The sequence below is a fragment of the Lepidochelys kempii genome, chromosome 8, assembly GCF_965140285.1.
Source record: "Lepidochelys kempii isolate rLepKem1 chromosome 8, rLepKem1.hap1, whole genome shotgun sequence".
Taxonomy (NCBI): Eukaryota; Metazoa; Chordata; order Testudines; family Cheloniidae; genus Lepidochelys; species Lepidochelys kempii.
The window spans coordinates 98,142,149-98,162,743 of NC_136387.1; the positions used below are offsets into that span (position 1 = coordinate 98,142,149).

Genomic DNA, 20,595 nt, shown 5'->3' on the forward strand with positions numbered 1-20,595 from the left:
CTGGGGGCAGAGTTGTGCTCCCTCCCTGCCCCCTGTGGGGGCTGGCCCAGGCCCCCACCGTGCCACCCTTGAATGTTCCTCTGTGCCCCCCTAGGGGCACGTGCCTCACACTTCGGGGACCACTGCAGTAGAGTACATTTAAGAAAAAAATAAACACATGCTAAACGGATACAAAGATTCAAAGCTACAATTTTTCCTAGACTGTTTCTACCAAGCATGTACCTTTTCTGCTTCAGAATTGTAGACACTTGTATCGCTCCTACTTTAGCTGTACTATTTTTTCCGCTTGATCACAATGAAATTGTGTTTATATATGAACTTAACATTTATGTGCAAAACATGAAATACAGTTCTTATATCTGAAATGTCCACCAGTGGGACTTAACAAATACATTTCATTCAGAGACTGAGATACGGTATGTTTATTTTTAATTTCAATAACCTAAGAAGAGCTACAGGAAGGAGAGATGCAGTACCCTTTTGCTATTGTGTAAGACATTTGGGGGTGGAGGTACAGCAAGAGAAGTAATCAACACTGACATGAATTTTGTAAGAAGGGAAATAAATGGTTCTGAACAGTTTAATCACCATGGCTCCACTTTCATCTTGTCCTGAAGAAGTGGTCCACTTGTAACATGATACATCAAAAATGTTGATACTTAAATTTAAGCATCATTGTCTGATCAAAACTGAAGCAAATTAAGGAAAAACAAACAGAAAAGGGTAAAACAAAATTTAACGGTCAGATTTGTTTTGCATCCTTGCATTGAATTGTCACTTACAGAAAAGGGACTGTGCATCTCCATTTGCTTACAGGCTAGGAGATCACTTTGAATTCTGCATAATCCTAACTGCAAACAAAATATAGCACTTTTAACAGATTATAAATAAACTGGATTTCAAGCGTAGAGCCAGCCCAACGATAACAATACACTATTTAAAAAGACCTAAGGCAATGGATTCCATTTCCAATGGAAAAAAAAAGAACTGTGCAAACAAGCTTAAAACTATTTCTTTGTGCCAGTGTTATAAAATATAGCTTTTAATAAAGCCTTGACCCAAATACCAGGAACTTGTGAAAGGAATCAGAACAAAAATTGTTACTTTATTTTAGGAAAAAATATCCTTATCTTGCTCCTAAGAAAATCTGATAGACTCAATTTGAACATTTACAGTTTTTATAGCACTTTATACAATTCCTATGTATGTGTGTAAGAACAGGTGTTAAAGGACAACTATGTTTTTAAACACTGGGTCAAGGCTTTACATAAAATAACTTCCTACTTTTTCTATATTCCCTAAAATATTACGTGTTTTTCCAATATCTGCAGCCATTCAGGAATTGTTAGGAAAGGTACTTTTTGTGCATGATCTTAATTCCTAATCCCTGGCTCTTTGGGCTGAATGACAAAGGATCAAACCCATTAAAATGGATGGTTTCCTTGACGGGTCAGAGGCAAAACCCTGGCTCAGTTAGTTTCATATGATGAAAGCAGTGCTGCATCAACTGGCTCCATGCAGGAGGGGCATGTAAAGGATCTCATCAACCAGTCATCTATACAGTCCAGGTGGTAAATGTGCATGCATGGCAGAAATCGGATAGGGTCCCCGTAAACAAAGTCCATCATACAGATCACACATCTGAGGAAAAAGAAGTTGGAGAAATGTTAAGATACTCATCGCTTTGGAAAGTTAAACAGCAGTATTACTTCCCCTGCCACTATGAAACTTGTTTATTGGAGGAAAGCACCGGGATAAGTTTATTATCACATCAACATCTGAATACATTTTACGTTAATGAACCTAACAATTCTCCTTAATCCTATGCCCAACACCATTTATGATAACAAAAATTAAAATAAAGATTAACCTTGAAAACTAAAAGGCTGAATTAAACTCTTCAGTGTTCCCTCTGCCCCTCCCATAAATAAAATAATTTAAATAAAACTTAGACAATGAGAAACATGTGAAAACACACCATGTGTGACCTGCAGTGCATGGCCACACTACGGTCTGAGCTTGCTCGAGGTAGTGTACTTCCTGCACGGTACTGCGCGTCCTCAGATCTCATTAATGGGACAACCTGTCTGACTCTCACAATTTATGGCTGCCTCTCTTCCCCTCCCCCTCAGTTACCACTGTTGCACATATTTAATTTAAACTCCAAAGGGTAGGACCTTGTCATCTTTACTTGGGAAGGACTGTGCCTTACAATGGCACTATGTAAGTAAACAATTCTATTATTACCTATTCTTTAATGCTTTTTAAAAGTGGACTTCTCCAGCCAGCCAAAGCTATTTCTACTTTAAAATGAATAAGTAACATGGCTAGGTAAGAAGCTCTTTGCAGTAGTTGACTTATAAATATTAATCATAACTTCACTTTAAAAAAAACCCAAGGTTCTCAGAGTTAAACTATGGGACAAAAACATTTAGGCCAAATTATCCCTCCAAGTCCACATGTGGAGGGGACAAACAATTTGCAAACTCGAGGAAGAAGTGCTGAAGAAGGCAATTCTTCTATGCCACTACCTCACTTCCCCCAGCCCCATATAAGCACTAGCTTTCTTGGGAGAGCTCTCGATGCTATGCCCCTAAAATCCCACAGAGCCGCCATGTGGATGACATTAGACTCTGGCACATCTTGGCACAGTAATGCTTTTTATCCCAACTCCTCACTCCATGTAATCTATCCATGTGGGCAGAGGGACACCGCCCTCCCATCCAACAAAATTAGGAGGATGCTGAATGCAAGCTCAGTTTCCAGTGATCTGTGCTGTTATAGCCCTCAGCAGGATGATTTGACTCTATCAAACACTAACTTGTTTGATCAATGTAAAAAGGCCCTCAAAACTGAAGAAGCCACAGCTACTGTAATTCCCCTGGTCTCCATCTCCCCCCCACAGGCCATTTCCTTCAGGCACTCACAATCACTGCTGTGCTCTGTGCCATAACTGAAAAGGCTGCCGCTCAGTTCAACCGATTCTGTGAGAGATTCTGACATGAACACTCCTAGGTGCAGTTCCTTTTTTTTTTTTAAATTTTGGAATGATTTACAGTGGCAGATGTCGCCATTTTGAAGAACACAGCTTTCAAGGAAGAAAAGCTCTGGAACGGTGCTTTCTAGCGACATAAGCTTGCCATGTTGCCAACTCCCATGATTTTATTGTGAATCTCGTGCTATCTGGCGTTTATTTTTAAAGCCAGAGCTCCTGGAATCATGGGATTATGTGAGAATCTGATTATAATCAAATTAAACTAAACACTCTTAAAACAGTGTCCACACAAAGCTGCACTTGTTTAACTAAATCAGTTTTTTTAAATCACACCTGTCGTTAAACAATGCAACTTTTATGTTTAGGCCAGGCCCCTCTCTTGACTCAGCACCTCCCTCCTCATGAAGGGACTGTTGTCTGCCTGCTTCATCTGGAAGGGAAATCAGGAGCACAGACTCACTCCAGCATGCTGCAATCAAATGTGCCCAAGACAGCTGTGCTGCGGTTACTTTGCCATTGACTCAATGTTCTATCTAGGCCCAGTCAGAGCACATGAGCCTGAATCACAGGGTGTTCTTCCAATCAATCAACAGGAGTCTCTTGAGACTTGCCCTATGCCTGGAGGACAGACGCTCAATCTCCATGTCCCAGTATAAATTGCTGGGAACCACCAAGGCACCAGAATACTTTCTGTAGCGCCAGGAGTAGCCACTCTAATTCTCTACCAAGCTAGGAGTGAAGAACCAAGTTCAAGTCTAAACTTTTGGCCCTTCCGCAGTAGCATAGTATTTCCATGAGATTACTAGACCAGGTCAAGTTCACTTTGACTTGTTGGAGAAATGATCAAGTTACTGTAACTGAGGTGAAGAGACATCTACCATAATACATCCATTTTTCTCTCAGTACTTGAAACTTAACGAAACTACCTGCTATAGCAAGCAGACTTTTAGCTCAAAAATCAAAGCCCTAGTGATTCACCACTGAAGACTTTTCAAACCTGTCTTTAGCTCACTTATTAGAGGGATGGGACAAGGCATAGGAAAACTTCAGTGATAGTGGTGCATGGAAAACAATGTTCCTTAAAACCACTACTTGGCCTGGAAAAAAAGCTGTACATTTCCTTATGGCAGTCAGGCTTCAGAAAAGAGCAAAGCGAAACCTCCTTATTACTATCAAAACTCAGGAGAATGATTGCAGCCTGACACTTCCCATTCATTCTAATGGAACTATTAAGATAAATATATTGTTTCTTAAAAAATATTTATATGGTACCATAAATTTACAGAATGTCTTACAAGCATAGCTAAGACACAGTCTGTGCCCTGAAGAGTTTATAATCTTATAAACAATAAAACAAGATAAACAAAACATGGGACAACAATTCAGGAGAGAGAGGCTGTGATTATTCTTGATGGGAGAAGAATGGAGGTTAGATGTATTAAGAAGTGATTGAAAGGAAGGGATTTGAAGGAATAAGGGAGAGAGCTAGGTAGAAGACAGGAAACCCTGTCTAGGAAGAGGGGGTACAGCACGGTAGAAAGCATGAAATCAGAAATGCAAAAAAGGAGACAGAAGGATCAGTAAGGCCAAAAGGACTGGGAGCAGCATGGAGGTGGGGAATAAGGGCAGAGAGGAACACAGATGTTTTTGGGGACAAGATTAGGTAAGTGAGAAATAGGAGTTTTAGTTTGTTAGAAGCAACCAATGGAGGGATTCAAGGAATGGGATAATGTGGTCTGAGTAGGGATGGGGAAGACTGCTTTTGCAGTGGTATTTTGGCATCTACTTTACCCTAGGGTATATAATCTCATTGCTAATCAAGGAAAGTGAGATGACGAATAAAACAAGGCAAAAAAAGAGAAAAAAAGTTGTCTCCTCCCAAGATCCACTTTCCTGCAGAAATGTAATTTAAAAAAAAGTAACAAACAAACAAACCAAAAAATAAACCACCACCACCACCTTAAAACTACTAATTTGTGTAACTTACTCTCTAATCTTCTTCTCAGAGCCATCTCGTCCAGGATCGTAGACTCCTTTCGGGAGGTGCTGTATAAGGCCTATCCTTTGCGCTATTCTAATTTGTTCCTCTTCTGTCAGCTGTGTTGCTAGCCGAGTCTGGCTAGGAGTTGGGTGATAAACAGGAACGGGAACCTGTTCCTAAAAGTAGATTTAAAACAAAAAACAAAGTTTGCTTTGCATCCGTGGATTCTGGAATATACTAAACGTACTATTTACGCTGTTCCCTTTCTTACTCATTGAAGAATATTGGCATGAAGCTCCCTCTGCTACCCCCACACATGTTTGGCTTAAACAGAATATGGAGGATAGGATAAAGAGTGATGCCAGCTTCTCAGGAAAACTGGTAAGGATCTATTTTTGGCAGTTCGCTACCAGACTATTTCGTTTTGTCTCCAGAAGTTATTCATAGATTAGTTAAATAGATGCACAAACTCCACATGAAAATAGGCAAATCAAGTTTACATGGATTTAACTAATTGTTAGATGGTCTGCCTAACTAAGTTGAGGCAGTCTCATTCTGTACGCTTATGGAGAATCATTTGTGCTGACAGGCCCAATTTATAGTGTCATGATTTTACAGAAGGATCTTTAATTGGCTCTGTAATTACAAAATCATGTACCACCTAAACAATAATTTAGACCTGTACATTTATTTCTTAACAACTTTAAATATACTAATGTGGACATAATAGTCCAATTAAACATCTGAACGCCCAATAATTTATATATCTATCTATCTATATATATTCATAAAGATATATATATAGATATAGATATGAATTCTCTAAAGTTGGACTTGAAGCGACGTATATTTTAAATTTGAACTTCCCACACAAAAGAAAATATTTTAAACATACAATCTCTCTGTGACAGATATGGCAATTTCCTGCAATATCCTTAAATGGCCTTATTATATCAAGTTTATGTATTATTGTGGCCAGGATTGTATCTAACCTTGGGGGGGTGGGATGTAATACATATTGCACACCATGCAGTATTTTTGGAGTCCAGTGTTTAAAATGAATGGTTTATGTATAATTGTGATCTACTCCATAAGAGAGGGCTATCACAGCTCCTCCAGGAATTAAAAACAGTGCGTGGTAACTGAGGCAAATCAGCCAGGTTGCAATCCCCTAAGAGAGGTGCCACCTTTTGTGGAGGCTCACATATACTAGTTCAAATTAAATTCTCCAGAAACCAACAAAGAAAAAAACCTATAAATAAATAGCCTAAATTTAAGCTGACACAGGGCCTTCTTTGTAATCTGGCAAATGGACAGGACCTTCTGTCCAAAGGGGACTCCCAATCGTTGCAGAACGTTTGGAAGGATTTGACCTACTATGGCCTCCTAAAGCTAATGGATGGCATCTAATAAGTTTATTAGCATATGTATACGGTCTTTTATTGTTTTTAATGTGTGTTATCGGTAATCCTTTCACCTTAAAAATAAATTGCTTGCTTATAAAAAACTGTATTGTAACTTGTAACTGAGTGAAATTATGCTGTTCATAGCCTTCACAGAGAAAGTAAAGTGCAGACGTTGGCCTGTTTAGGCAGTCTGGTTTTCTGGGAATATCACAGTATAGGCAGGGAATTGTGCAGCCCGGAAAACCGCTGGTCAGGAGGGAGAGAGATGTGGGTCGCTGCCCAAGAGAGGTGACAGCTGAGGATCCAGGAACTTTGTTAAGAGGATGCCCTTGGTGGACCACAGGAGGGTAATACAAATGCAGTCACCCTGAACTGTGACACACTTCTTCTTCATGTTCTCACAAACAGACCCTTTTCATTGTTGCTTAACTTTATTTCAGATACTTAAATCATTGTTTAAATCTTGTATCTATATTCCTTATATTTAAAACAGAATTTTGGAAAACTGAAGCCACCATTTACAATAGTGTTAGTTGGGACAATATTTGATACATGACCTAATTAACAGTAGACTTATGGCAGTATATTACTTGCATTAAAGCCATTTAACAATGTCTCCTAACTGCAGGGGGGAAAAAAATCTACTCATCAGAAAAAACGGTGTGAAACTACATATTTCTATGTCAGAGGCACGGCATCATTAATCATCTCTTTTTCTTGTAGTTCATGTTGAGAGGAAATTGCTTCATATTAAATCATATAATATGAGACTGTCAGCCCCCACACAGGAAAATCAGAAGTAGGAAATCTCAGACTCTGCAAGGTCCCCATCATGGAGTTTCCACTTAAACATCACCAGTTGCGGAGGGATCAGGCTTTACATCTCACAGAATAACCAGCAGGTTGAGCTCCCAAAATCTGAGGATCTTTATGGAGCCACTAGCTCACCAGGTACACTCCTATGACAGCCTTGTGCCCATTCAGTCCATCACAGGTTCCCTCAGCCCCTCCAGCTCCCTGACATCACACTCCTGTGGAAGTCACAGTACCAAGAAATCCCATGCCAACTGCTGGGATTTCCACACCATGGAGTCCATTCAACATTGACGTAGGAGTTACAGAGGGAGGAGAGAGAGTAGAACAATACAACATTGCCCTCCTCAGTCCCTCCTTGTCCCCCAGGTTTCTGCCAGTCTGGGTCAAGGTTAGCAAAATAGTTAAGAATATTTATGCAATATGCCAATCAACGTTTAGGACTCAATAAAACTCCTGGCAACCTCATACAGAAGGCTATAGTTTCAGCTGAATGCACACAGCCTGTTAGATTCTTCTCTCAACACAGAGAGCCTATGATCTGAGCAAGGTGTTGCATCTGCGAATACATGAATGCACTGACGGGCAAGAATCTCAGAAGGCAGACACAGAAAGGACCCAGCAGGCCATCTCCTGTCAATATATGCTTGTTTCCTACAGTACACATCCTAGCATTTTTGTCCAGCCTAGTTTTAAGTATCCCATGCAAAGGATCTTTCCATTGGGAGACTATTCCACAGCCAAACAAATTTCACTGTCAGGATGCTTTTCTTAATATGATCCCATCACTATTGAGTTATTCCTTCTTATGACACTAAATAATTTCTCTCCCTCCAGGAGAAAAATATTCACTCTTTGAATATCTGTAGATTTATGTCCAACTCTGAAGCCAAGCTATATGTATCTAGGTTTATGCTTTCTGGGAGAGCAGTGCCTCAATGATCCCCAGGTGTGGTCACACCAGAGCCGCATCCCGAGAGTGATACATACACCCAGACAAGTCAACCTCCCTGCTCTGCGACATGTCTTTGTGTATCCAGCCCCTAAATGCAACTTTTACAGCCATATCACATTGTAACTCATCTCTGATTTGTTCTTTATCATCATCTTCAGGCCTCTACTAAATATCTAAATACCTCCAAAGTTTCTTCCTCACACTGAGTTATGGGTGTTCCAGACTCATACAACTGGGGAGAAAGTCAGCATTTTTCCAAACTGGATCTTCTGTAATTATTTGTTGCCTATGCTCCTTATCTCTCTGAGTCCCTTTGTAGGATTTCTCTGTCCTCTGGACTGCTGTACTCAAACCCTCCCCACAAATTTACCACCACCTGTGATTTTCTTCCAGGTTATTAAAGAAAGTGCTAAATAGGTTAGCAGAGATCCACAGGCTGAAGCCAAACACTTCCCCACTACTTGACACACCACTGCTTATCATCACCCTTTGTTTATGAAGGTTTAACAAGTTTTTAAGATGGATCCTGGACTGACTGAAAAACCAGCAAGCTCTGCAGAAAGACTTTGAGGGTAAGAACATGCTTCAGGCAAGGGTTATAGTATGTTAAGTTTTAGACTCTAGAAAGCATGTTATACTTTTGTTTTTATTTGTAATCATTTGTTTCCTTTATTCTGACTCAATACTCACTTGAATCTGTGATTCTCTGTGCTTTGCTAATGAACTTATATTTGTTTTCACCATAAATAGATTACAGTGTTGTGTTGCTATAAAGGATCTGATCCTGAATTGCAACCTTCCAGCTGTGTGTACACTCTCTCTTTGGGGACACCTTACCTGATAATTACTGTGAGTGTCCAGTATCAGGAGATGGACGCTACAGGTGGACGCTTCGGGGAGTTTGGGAATTGGGTACACAAAGCGTTAAGCTGCAAGGCAAAAGTAACAGCTGGCAGAGTCCTGAGGAGTTTGTTTGGGTGGCTAACTGACAGAGTCTTCAGGGAGCTGACACACAGTTTAGCACTAGCAAGTCTCTCTCTCTCTCTCTCTCTCTCTCTCTCACTGAAGCAGGGTGACAACATCGTGACCTGTGGAACTACCAGTGAGGAGGAAACTAGACAGGGAGCACTTGCTGTTCCATGTTTGAGCAGAAAAGGGAGTGATAGGGCAGCCACCCTACTACGCTACGGACATTTACTCGAGTTAGGGAGATGGACAAAGATTTAGCCTCATTTTAAAAAAAAGTCTACTTTGTATTTCAAGTAGTTATTGGTATTTAGTAGTGTTACATGTTCTGGAAACAGGCAGATTCTTTTGGCTTAAAATGTTTTACTGCATTTTCACATGAGCATCAATATGAAATAGGTGAGTGTGAAAAGGGGAACATATCCTATTATCTCCCTGTCCACAGCAAAATACATACACTGCTTAGCAACGAATCACATGATTATCAGAGGTATTATATTCATGTGAGTAAGAGACAACACAACAACAACAAACCCCAGTGAGGCATCTTTTAAAGTATACTTAGGAAGATTCAGATGATAGCCCATCACATGGCCTTATGAATTATAAGGTTATAAATTGATCTGAATATAAATAGGATCTAAAGGAAAGCTGTGGTTCATTAAATAAGATTCTGTTACGTGATAAAAGCAGGGTGGCTCCAAAATGAGAAATTACTCATGGTAACCAGTTGAAGATTGCTTTTATTAAGTGTTAGATGTTAACAATATAAACACAGTTAGTAGCTACATTTTTAAACACCCAAAAATATAGCAAAAGGAAACATCTCTCAATTATTTTAGTCTTCAGTACACAGTAAAGTGCTGCCATGACCATTGATATCTTGTTTGTTTATTATTCCAATCCCCTACCTCCCAATTATGTCTCCTCCCCGGTAGAAGAGGAAAACAGAAATGATCAAAGACATCCCCCCCATAACATTCAGAAGCTGTCCATAACTATACCCTGATCTGGAAAAAAATTATCTTTTTTGCTTCCTGTGTCAGGTCTTCTTTGTACTACACTTACATGCCTGACATAACCAATTAAGTCAAGAATTTGCAGTTGCCAGCTGTGAGCATCTACAATCTAACGTGCTAGACAAGAATCTCTTCTCAGATGAGTAGCCTGAGACAAAAAATGGTGCGGTCTTTTACTGTTAATCCATCATACTAGTGATTAAAAAAGAGGGACACTGACAAGGTCGCATAAATCAGTATTACTGGAAGTAAAAATATGTAACACTACAATATGCATGATGGAAAGTGCCTGAAGGCACTGTTAATCTCCCCTCAAATTACTATTCAAAGATGGACCATTAAACCCAACCATTATGTAAACATTTTAGTAAAAACAACAACATGCATAAGCATAGGGCAGAATACTATGTGAAGTGGTTTGTGGTACTTATATTTGTGAGTAATATTTTTTAAAAATTCTGAAAGTATTTATTCACTGAATGTGAGAATTCAGTGACTTCTTTAGCCAAGTCCTTTAGAACAAGGATTTATTTTGTTCTATGGGCAGAAGAGGGGGTTAAATGTTAGCTGAAGAAGCAAAATTTAAATATTATATGAATATGAGGCATGGGGGATTTTCATGTTTATATACTGATATATTTAAAACAAAAGACCAGGAAGTGTTTGTACACACAGTGGAGGCAGATCTAACATTTCAATTAAAACAACAAACTGGAAAACACTACTTTACTTCCTAGATTTAGGAATACAGAAAACAAAATGAGCATTACTTCCCCAGCAATATTTTTGCAATCCTATAGCTATTTTTAAAATTAATATGTATTCCAAATACATATTCCAAATGTAACCAAAGTTTAACGTGGAACTCCCATTCCCTAAAATTTAACAACATTTTGGGATGTTAACCTCATAAAATAATGATCTCTCGTAGCCTAGATGGACAAAGTTAAATCTTTGCAGGATCAGGGTTTATGTGTGTGTTTATTTTTACTGCCATGAGCAGTTCCACTGATTTCAATGGGACTAGTCACTACAGTAAAGTTAAGCATGTGTGTAAGCCTTTGCAGGATCAGACCTTAGAGCTCGAATTCTCAATCCTCTCTCATGCACGTAGTCCCATTAACTTCAAGGCAGATCGTTCAAAGGAGTAGTGGTTTGCAGGATTACAGCCCTTAATCAAATTATGTTTATAGCTAAAGGCCCTTTGACATGCATATAAGTAAAAGAGATAATATAATCCCAATAACTGTAATATAGCTAAAATGGAAGCATAAAGCTTTTCTGTCCCTCTTTCCATCATCCCCCATGGAAAATGTTTTTGAAGACAAGTTATGAACCACTAAATTTATAACCAGCATAGGGAAATTTCGTCTGGTTTATTTATCCCTTGATTAAGTTGTCAAACACCTCAAACTACGATGAAATTTCATGTTGATTTTATTTTTATGTAAAAAGCTAAAAATCCAAACAAATGACCATACTAGTATTCCTCTAATATGACTTATTTTAATTAATTTATTACTTTTTCATGTGAATTTAGGGCTGGTGAATGATCCCTGATGGACAGCCCTGAAAATGGGCATCTTCCACTTATCCACAATAGGGATAGCTCAGATAGTGGCAACATGTCTCCCTATACTGACCTGCCAATGCACTTCAGCCCTTAGCTAGAAGGGCGTCTTGAGAGACAGAAGAAGAATTCAGTCTCCATAATTATTCAGTCCTGATTCAGAGTCAATTTCCCTGGCTACTCTCAGGAGACCTTGGGAGAGAGGCAGCTTGGGTTTCATCCTCCTGTGATGTCACCATCCAAGTCTTTAAAAAAATCTTTCTTGAGTCCTCCAACAAAAAGGAGGATGTCAGAACTTTAGAATCCTAATGTAAGAAACAAGCAGGGGGGGGGAGGGAAGGGGTAGAGAACCCTAGCAACGTTCTTCTGTGTGTGGGTCCCATGCTACTTTTTAAGCATATTCTGCCACAATAAGGTGCTTTCATTAGGTGTGAGTTCTACTCTGCAGATTTCTCCTTAAAACACTATAGTCATTTATCTGGCAAGGTAGGTACAACTCCTCGACAGTCATTGCTTATGCTGCTGTAAAACTGCTTTTCTCTAACCTCACATTGTACAGCATTTTCATCTTGTACTTGCATACATAATGATTTTGTAATACTCTGAAAACAGGTCACTGGTAAATCAGAAACTCTTAATCCCGGATAAAGATTATTTTAAGATTATTTTATTCCACACAACAGCAATACGTTATACCAAGATGTATAAATATGTAATTCTTTAGAATCGCACCAACCTGCACAATTTTCCCTTTGACCTTCCTGCTCTCTACAAAAGGTGAAGTACTAATTCAAAACCTACACATACATCTATTTAGCTTTTAAGAAATATATTGGTATAACTTTACATTATTCTTTTTTTTAAAAGGAAATATTATATGAGGAGTAAACATACCACATGGATATTTAAAGGAACACTTAATTTGTTGTTAATGTCTTCTTAAAATTATTACAACTAAAATTATGAAAAAATCTATATTGTTATCACATCTGCCGTTTGTTAGTTACTTTTTCCATTTTTTAACTTGGACAATGAAAGTCGGTAAAAATCAGTTTCACTTTCTGGTTCACACTATTGCGGTGTTTGGATTGCAAACACCACAGGGGAATGTTTATTTGTTTAAAAACAACTATGTGGGATTTAAACATAAATAATGGAAACATTTATTTGTGTAAGCTTTAAAAATATAAACATCAAAATTTTGGGCCAAATACTTTCTGTCGATAATTTAGATACCAGAACAGTCAATTGGAAGAGCACCAATTCTTTTAATAGCATTTAAACACATGATGTTGTAGAAGTAAAGTTATATTTTTATTAAAGGGCTGAAATGGCCATAAAGCAGTTCCTTGAGTTTCTTATTACATAGCTGCGTCATCAGCCAAAGCATAGACTCAAATGTGGAAATAAAGGAAATAAAAAGGTTTGTTCTTCCCCTCCATTTTACCACTGGGAAATGCAGGGAGAGTGGAGTGAAGAGTCAGGGAAAAGAAGAACAATACAGGAGAATGAGAAGTTAAGAATACTACGGGCTTGGCTACACTTGCGAGTTACAGCGCAATAAAGGAGCCCCGGGCGCACTAGCTCACTACCCGTCCACATTGGCAAGGCACTTAGAGCGCTCTGACTCCGCGGCTACAGTGCTGCTGGTACTCCACCTCGGCGAGTGGAATAACGTTTGCTGTGCCCCCGCTGGAGCGCCGCGGCACCAGTGTGAACAAGGTGTTGCCTTACTGCACTCTGATCAGCCTCCAGAAGCGTCCCATAATCCCCTTAAGTCAAGCGGCCACTCTTGTCATTGTTTGGAATCGCTGCAGGAATGCGGCTATGCCCTTTGAAACCTCCATTTCTGACAGCCAACTGCTTATCTGCTCTGAGACAAAGCAACCATTAGTGTGGAATGCTGTGTGTAAGAGAGAGAGAAGCGAGGGGGGAAAAGGGGGTCTGCTGCTGTCTGAACTTACAAGACCGCATGCTGACATGCTCTCAGCCCCCCAAAAACCAACTCTCTTCCTGCCCCCACAGACACACAACACACTCCCTGTCACACTCCAGCCCCCCTCCCCATTTGAAAAGCACGTTGCAGTCACTTGCATGCCGGGATAGCTGCCCACAATGCACCGCTCCCAATGCCGCAGCAAATGTGGCCATGCCAGTGCACTTGAAACTGTCAGTGTCGACAGACTGCAGCGCTTTCCCTGCTGCGCTCTCTGAAGGCTGGTTTAACTCAAAGCGCTCTACATCTGCAAGTGTAGCCATGCCCTAGGTTTCTTATAAGCACAGATCTCTAGATTAACATCGCAAAATAGGTGCACTACTCATCCTCAAATTTTCTCTGATATGGTCTAGATAAGAAATATATTTTCAAGAGATATTGGTAGCAGATTTCCTTTAGTGAGGCAAAGAACCATGTGATCTCTGGCTGAATTAATGAGACTATCACAAGAGCTGTGAAGCTTCCAGCCATTCAGCATTTCCATTAACTTTAATCAAAAGCACAGATTCTAGGTGAGCCGAAATTTTTAGCTCTGCCAAATGTCTTTTTTAAAAACTGAAATGAGTGTCAGAAATTCCTGCCACACTCAGTAGGATTTTGATTTTACAAACAACAGGATATGCTGGCACACAATGGGGGCAAAGAGAGAAAAGAGCAAGATGCCTTCTATCACCTTTGGCAGCCCATATAAGTGATGATAAAAATCACAACCCTTTTAGGGGAACAGAGTTGCTACTGATCGATGCCGAAGCAAGCAAGGAATTAGAGAAACTAGAGCAGGGGTGGGGAAACTTTTTGGCCCGAGGGCCACATCGGGGTTGTGAAACTAGAGAGCCGGGTAGGGAAGGCTGTGTCCCCCAAACAGCCTGGCCCACACCTCCTATCCACCCCCTCCCACTTCCTGCCCCCTGACTGCTCCCCTCAGAACTCCCAACCCATCCAACCCCCCATTCTCCTTGTCCCCTGACAGCCCCCACCTGGGATCCCCCGCCCAGGACCCCACCCCCTATCCAACCCCCCCAATCCCTGTTCCCCGACTGCTATCCACACCCCTGACAGCCCCCCCAGAACCTTCGCCCCATCCAACTGCCCCCTGCTCCCTGTCCTGACAGCACCCACCCCCAGAAACTCCTCCCCATCCAACCGCCCCCTGTCCCCTGACTGCCCCCCAGGACCCGCTGCCCCTTATCCAACCCCTCCCCCTTACCATGCCGCTCAGAGCAGCAGGACTAGAGGCCGCACCGTCCTGCCCGGCTGGGCGCTCAAGGGCCGGGCAGGACAGTCCCATGGGCCAGATGTGGCCCGCAGTTTTCCCACATCTGAACTAGAGCTTTGAGTCTATTCTCTAGGTTCTTATATTGCACTCATCACTGTAGTATATGAACGTCTTGCAGCAGCACATTAAAACACAAAACTATTATCTATCACAGCCCACTGAACGGGTGTCAGAGATTGCAGGATGCAGCCCTTCAAGGGGTGCTAGCAGTTTGTGTGCTGCTCCGTACACCAGGAAGCTCTGGCAGACTGTCTCTCTGAAGCATAATGTTCCATGTGCCACCTTATTGCAGGCTAAATGCTGTTAGTACAATCTAGCCCATAGTGAGTACAATTACTCCTGAGGGCATTCTGCACCTAAAAATTATGTGCACAATATTTTAAGATTCTGCAAATTTTATTTGTCAAATAAATGTGGAAGCTCTAGCATGGTATTGGGGAGCAGAGGCCACTGGTTGCACAGAGGTGGGAGATAACTATGCAGCTCTTCCCCCCGGGACACGGTCTCAGCGGTGAGGCTGCACCCAGCCTTGACAGTGCAAGGACTGGCCTACCCCAGAAACACCCCAGGGCCCTGCCCCTCCATGCCAGGTGCACCAGGTGTGAGCAGGCAGACTCAGCAAAGCAGGATCCAAGTGTTGAGGGACTTAGTGTGGGGGGTCCAGGTGTGGGTTGAGAGGGTTCTGTGTGGGGCAATTTGGGTGCAACGGTAACGGGACTCTGCGGGGGGGGGGTCCAGGTGAAAGTGGTTGGGGGCTCAGCAGGGGTGGGTCTGGGTGTGCGGGGGATAGAGCTTGGCAGGGGGGTCTGGGTGTGAGGAGCTCAGTGTGGGGTCCAGATGCTGGAGGAGTGGGGCTCAGTGGAGTGGGGATCCAGGTCCAGCTGGTTGGGGCTCGGTAGGGTGGGGATCCAGTTGCGGGTAGGTCATCAGGGTGGTTCAGGTGCGTGGGTGTGGGGCTTGTTGGGGGGGGAGCTTCTGGGTGCGAGGGGGTGTGGTTTGGCAGGAGGGTCTGGGTATGAGGGGGTCTGGATGCACAGGGGTTGGGTGAATGCGGTAGCAGTTCCCTGTACAGAGATCCCCCCCCCCTGCAGCTCAGGAGTGATGGGTGCAGGAAGCAAGGGGGTGGGGGGAAGTTTTGCAGAGCTTCCTACAGCTGGGGGAGAAATCTGGGGGTGGGTCTGACATGGCCCCAGATGCCATGTAGGGTAAGAGGAAGTCCTGTCTGCCCTAGGCCAGCCCGGACTAGCAGCTGAGCCCAGCACAGGGTAAGAGCCACCAGCCAGGTCTTCCCCAGTCCTGCCCCCTGCCTCATAGTGATTTACCTCTCTGCTGGCTGCCCTGGGCACTCAAAACATACTGCTGGGGAGGGTCGCATGACTGCTCTTGTGGCTTCCCTTTGCTGCCCCACCAGAAAGTAATTTTTCTTCAGGGAAGCAAAGAAATCTGCGGGGGACATAAATTCTGCGCATGTGCAGTGGTGCAGAATTCCCCCAGGAGTAGTACAATGAAAGAACTAGTCTGTTTTTTACCTCTGTATCTAGCCATGGATTCCACATTCTTTTAGAGAAATATTGTTTCTTGTTCTATAAACCAATGCTACACTGAAACTTTTAAAATACATTCATAGACTATAAGGACCTTTCCTAATTTCTATCCTCTTACTCATGAACATTGCTGACTCACTATTTTATACACCTACAGGAAGGAAAGGATTGGGCAAGAAAAGGGGGATAAAAACTAAACTATTTTTAAATAAACAAGATGTTGAGTGTCCATGTGACTGACTTCACCAGCAGGCAGGAGAATACTGAGCAAAGTCAAAGTCAGAGATGGTACAAGACCTGTTAGATCATCCAATTAATTTCCCTACCCATGCAGGACTCTTCCCTACAGTCATTTTCTAGCAGTCTAGGTTTAAAAGTCCCAGACAACAGAGTTTTCACAACTCCCCTTGGGAGGCTGTTCCACAACCATATGTATCTGACTGTCAACATTTCCCTCCCAATACACAGTCTTAAATTTCCCTATTTTTCAAAAAATGCCATAACTCCTGGGATATGTCATACTCACACTGGAATGTTGAGTTACGTTTTAACACCAGTTAACTACCACAATTGTAAATTCTAGTGTGCGAAGGATACAAACGTTAGTTCCTTGTCATGTTTAACCTGAATATTTGTGTAGTGTCCTTATGCTGTGATATACAATTGTTAGTTAACATGCTCAAATACTACTACAATTTCAAGTTTAGACATACTCTTAGTTCTATTTCAGTGTATTACACTAAACAATTCTTCTAGTTCCTTGTTTACATTCTCCCCTCCACTCCCAGCTCCTCCCACACACTGGCAGCCCCGCCGATCAGCGCCTCCCCATCCCTCCCCGCACTTCCCAATCAGCTGTTTCAAGGCATGCAGGAGGCTCCGAGGGGAAGAGGGAGGAGCAAGGGCATAGGAGGCTCACGGGAGGGGGCAGGAAGGGATGGAGTGGGGGCAGAGCCAGGGGTCGAGCAGTGAGCACCCCCCAGCACATTGGAAAGTTGGTGCCTGTAGCTCCAGCCCCAGAGTCGGTGCCTAGACAAGGAGCCGCATATTAACTTCTAAAGAGCCACATGTGGCTCCAGAGCCACAGGTTGGCCACCCCTGGTCCAGATCTTTCCTCACAAATCTATCCCTCTTATCGCCATGATTTTTTTCTGCTCTATTTCGAACTCCCTCCAATTTGTCAGTATCTTCATTATAATGTGTGGTCCAGAAGCAACTGTAATAGTCCAGTTACTGCTTCACAGAGTCTTCTGTTCTTCTTGCTTCATCAGGTTATTAAATTTACTTGGCATAGTGGTGGAGATGTAGGGGCTGTTTTTGTAAATGTTATTCTGGTTATACTGGAAAAGCTTGAAAAGATTTTATTATGTTAAGATTTATTCTGAGATAATTTACTTATCCTCCCCCAGGTTGTATTATTTTAACACCACATACCATTACTGTGTGAATTATAGTATTGTAGGTTACTTTAATAACCTTTTAGAAACGTTATGAGATATCTGCCAATTTTATAATAGACTTTACTTATTATACAGAAAAAAAGAGCAGTTCACAAATATAGCTCAATACCAGGTAATAAAACACAATTTAATGAACTTATTACCTATAATTCTGTATTAACCCCTCATTATGTTTCATTTCCAAATATCCATCCAAAATGCAAGTAATTTTTAGCACACCTGAAGAATTATGCTTTAGTTTCAAAAACAAAGAAACCTTTTGTTTTTAATTTGTAAAGAGACCTAGAACAGACAACCAGATCAGTCAAAGGGAGTTATTGTACAAGTTAGAATCAGTAATAGTAGCTTTGTCTAGTAGACACAATTTATTTAACAGTAATACAGGCGGTAATATATAAAGAAAGCATTAAACTCACATCTTGTTAGTTAAAATGGTTCCTGATTCCTGACTTATTGGGTCTTCAAATCTACAAAAGGCCTGTTTGATACTAAGAAATGGACTGGATGAAAGCTATGAAGAGGATTCCAAACATGTAATTCTCTCCCAACACACATACATGGCAAGACTATGATACTTCTTCAAACAGATAACCACACCACTCCACAAAATATGTAACCTAACACCACTTTATAAAATGGTATTAAGTAGAGGAATAAAATACAACTATGATTCTTTGCATATCTCAAGAATGTGCAACCCCTTGTGTTAGGGAAACAAGAATTCCTATCAAAACTAATCGCACATAACTTATGGTTTGACAGACTTTTTTCTTTAAAATAGTTGTCAGTTTTCGTTTGATTTCAGAACACTAATACTTAAAAATAGATGTAGTATGTATGTAACACGGTGGCTTGCCCCTTAAAGGTTGGAGGGTCTGGGGCCACTCAACCCTGATTACGAAGGAGGCACACCTGGACTGGATCAGGGGATTCCTTATAAAGAGCAGCAGGAAGCTGTAGGGGGTGGCTGATAAGAGAAGGAAGCCATGGCTAGAGCTCAGCTAGAAAGGGTTGGGACTGGTGGCTTTGAGTGGGGTGGAAGAACTAGGGCTGAGTATGACTTTCTGTGTTACAGTTATGGACTTTAATTTTGGGACCCAGATGATTTTGAAACATTTGTTATGTAACCAGCCCTGGGTGCGGGGTGCTGCTTCCCACAAGAGAAAGAGAGTGTGTGTGGGGTGGGGGGGTTGCTTCTTAAAGGGCCTGCAAGAGGGGGCTAACAGCGGCAGGGTCCCTTCAAAGTGACCTCTGGCCAAAAGGGGGTGCTCAGTAAGTGGCAACCCTGCTACAATATACTACTAGGGGCATAGGTGCTGACTTCCTGTGTTCCTGGGGGGTGTGCCAACCCTACTCTGCCCCCCCGCCTCTTCCTGCCCCATCTCTGCCCCACCCAGTTCCGCCCTCTTCCCCTGCCTCTTCCTGCACTCGCTCCTCCCCCTCTCCCCCAGCACTTCCTGCACGCTGCTGAACAGCTGATCTTGGTGGGCAGGAGGCGTTGGGAGGGAGGGGGAGGAGCTGACTGGCAGGGCCCACTGGTGAGGGGGAGGTGCTCATCCATGGGGCTGCCAGTACGTGCTGAGCACCCACTATTTTTTCTGTGGGTGCCCCAGCCCTAGAGCACCATTGAGTTGGCGCCTATGACTGATGGGTTGTTCTGATATCACTGCATCTCTAGTGTTAACCAAAGGCCATTTAACTGCACAGTATTACAGTTTACTCTTCCTTAATTGAAGGTCCCTTTGGGAAGTCTGGCAATGCTGAAGGACAAAAACATCACAGCATAAAGCATTTCTAACCTTGATTTTCCCTTTACTAAGTATCATAATTAACATGGCTTTCTTGAAGTCTTTAAACCATGATATGATGACTTCAACAGCTCACACATAGGTGAGAGGTTTATCGCAGGAGTGGGTGGGTGGGTGGATGAGATTCTGTGGCTTGCATTGTGCAGGAGGTCAGACTAGATGATGATAATGGTCCCTTCTGACCTCAGTGTCTATGACTTATAAGAGAAACTTCAAGGAATAACGCAGAAATATCTTTGAGTTAGCATCCTCCATTGTTGCATAGGTAGGAGTTTTGCCATTAACTTCAATGGAACCACGATTTCACTCATCTTTCTCCTGAGAATTTTTTTTTTAAACTATTCTCCCTCTCCCAAATCACTCATACTTTCTTCTGTTTCTGGACTCTTCCACAATCTCTCTTCCCCACACTCTGTGACAGAAGGAGAAAGGGAAACCTAGATAGAGGGGGAGTCAGGGCCTTCCACCCCTCACTTCCTGCAATTCACTGTGACTCTCAGCCAGCCAGTAAAATAGAAGGTTTATTAGACGACAGGAACACAGTCTAAAACAGAGCTTGTAGGTACAGGAAACAGGACCCCTCAGTCAGGTCCCTCTTGGTGGTCTGGGGGGCCCAGACCCAGGTTTTGGGCCTCCCCCGTCTTCCCAGCAAGCTCCCAACTGAAACCCCTTCCTGTTGCTTCACCCTGCCACACCCCAGACCCCTCCTCCAGGTTTTGTCCAGTTTCCCAGGCAGAACGTGTCACCTGGCCCCAACTCCCTCCTAGAGTCAGGTTACGAAGGGCAGCTGCCATCGTTTACATGCT

General features: G+C 42.2%; 1 protein-coding gene across 2 annotated transcripts in view; it reads right to left on the reverse strand.

Annotated features, from left to right (window-relative positions):
• RNF11 (ring finger protein 11) overlaps positions 1–20,595 on the reverse strand; it is a 44,639-nt gene that overhangs the window by 6,194 nt on the left and 17,850 nt on the right. The window contains exons 2-3 of one of the 2 annotated variants that reach the window (XR_012160491.2): positions 4,983–5,152; positions 589–1,641 (exon numbers count right to left, since the gene is read on the reverse strand). Coding sequence is in view for 1 of the 2 variants with exons in the window: in XM_073357751.2 (XP_073213852.1) it covers positions 1,470–1,641; positions 4,983–5,152 (342 nt within the window). In the remaining variant the exon portion in view is untranslated. Of the gene's footprint in view, positions 1–407; positions 1,642–4,982; positions 5,153–20,595 lie in introns of those variants that run through there. The other variant, XM_073357751.2, reaches the window with a different exon arrangement.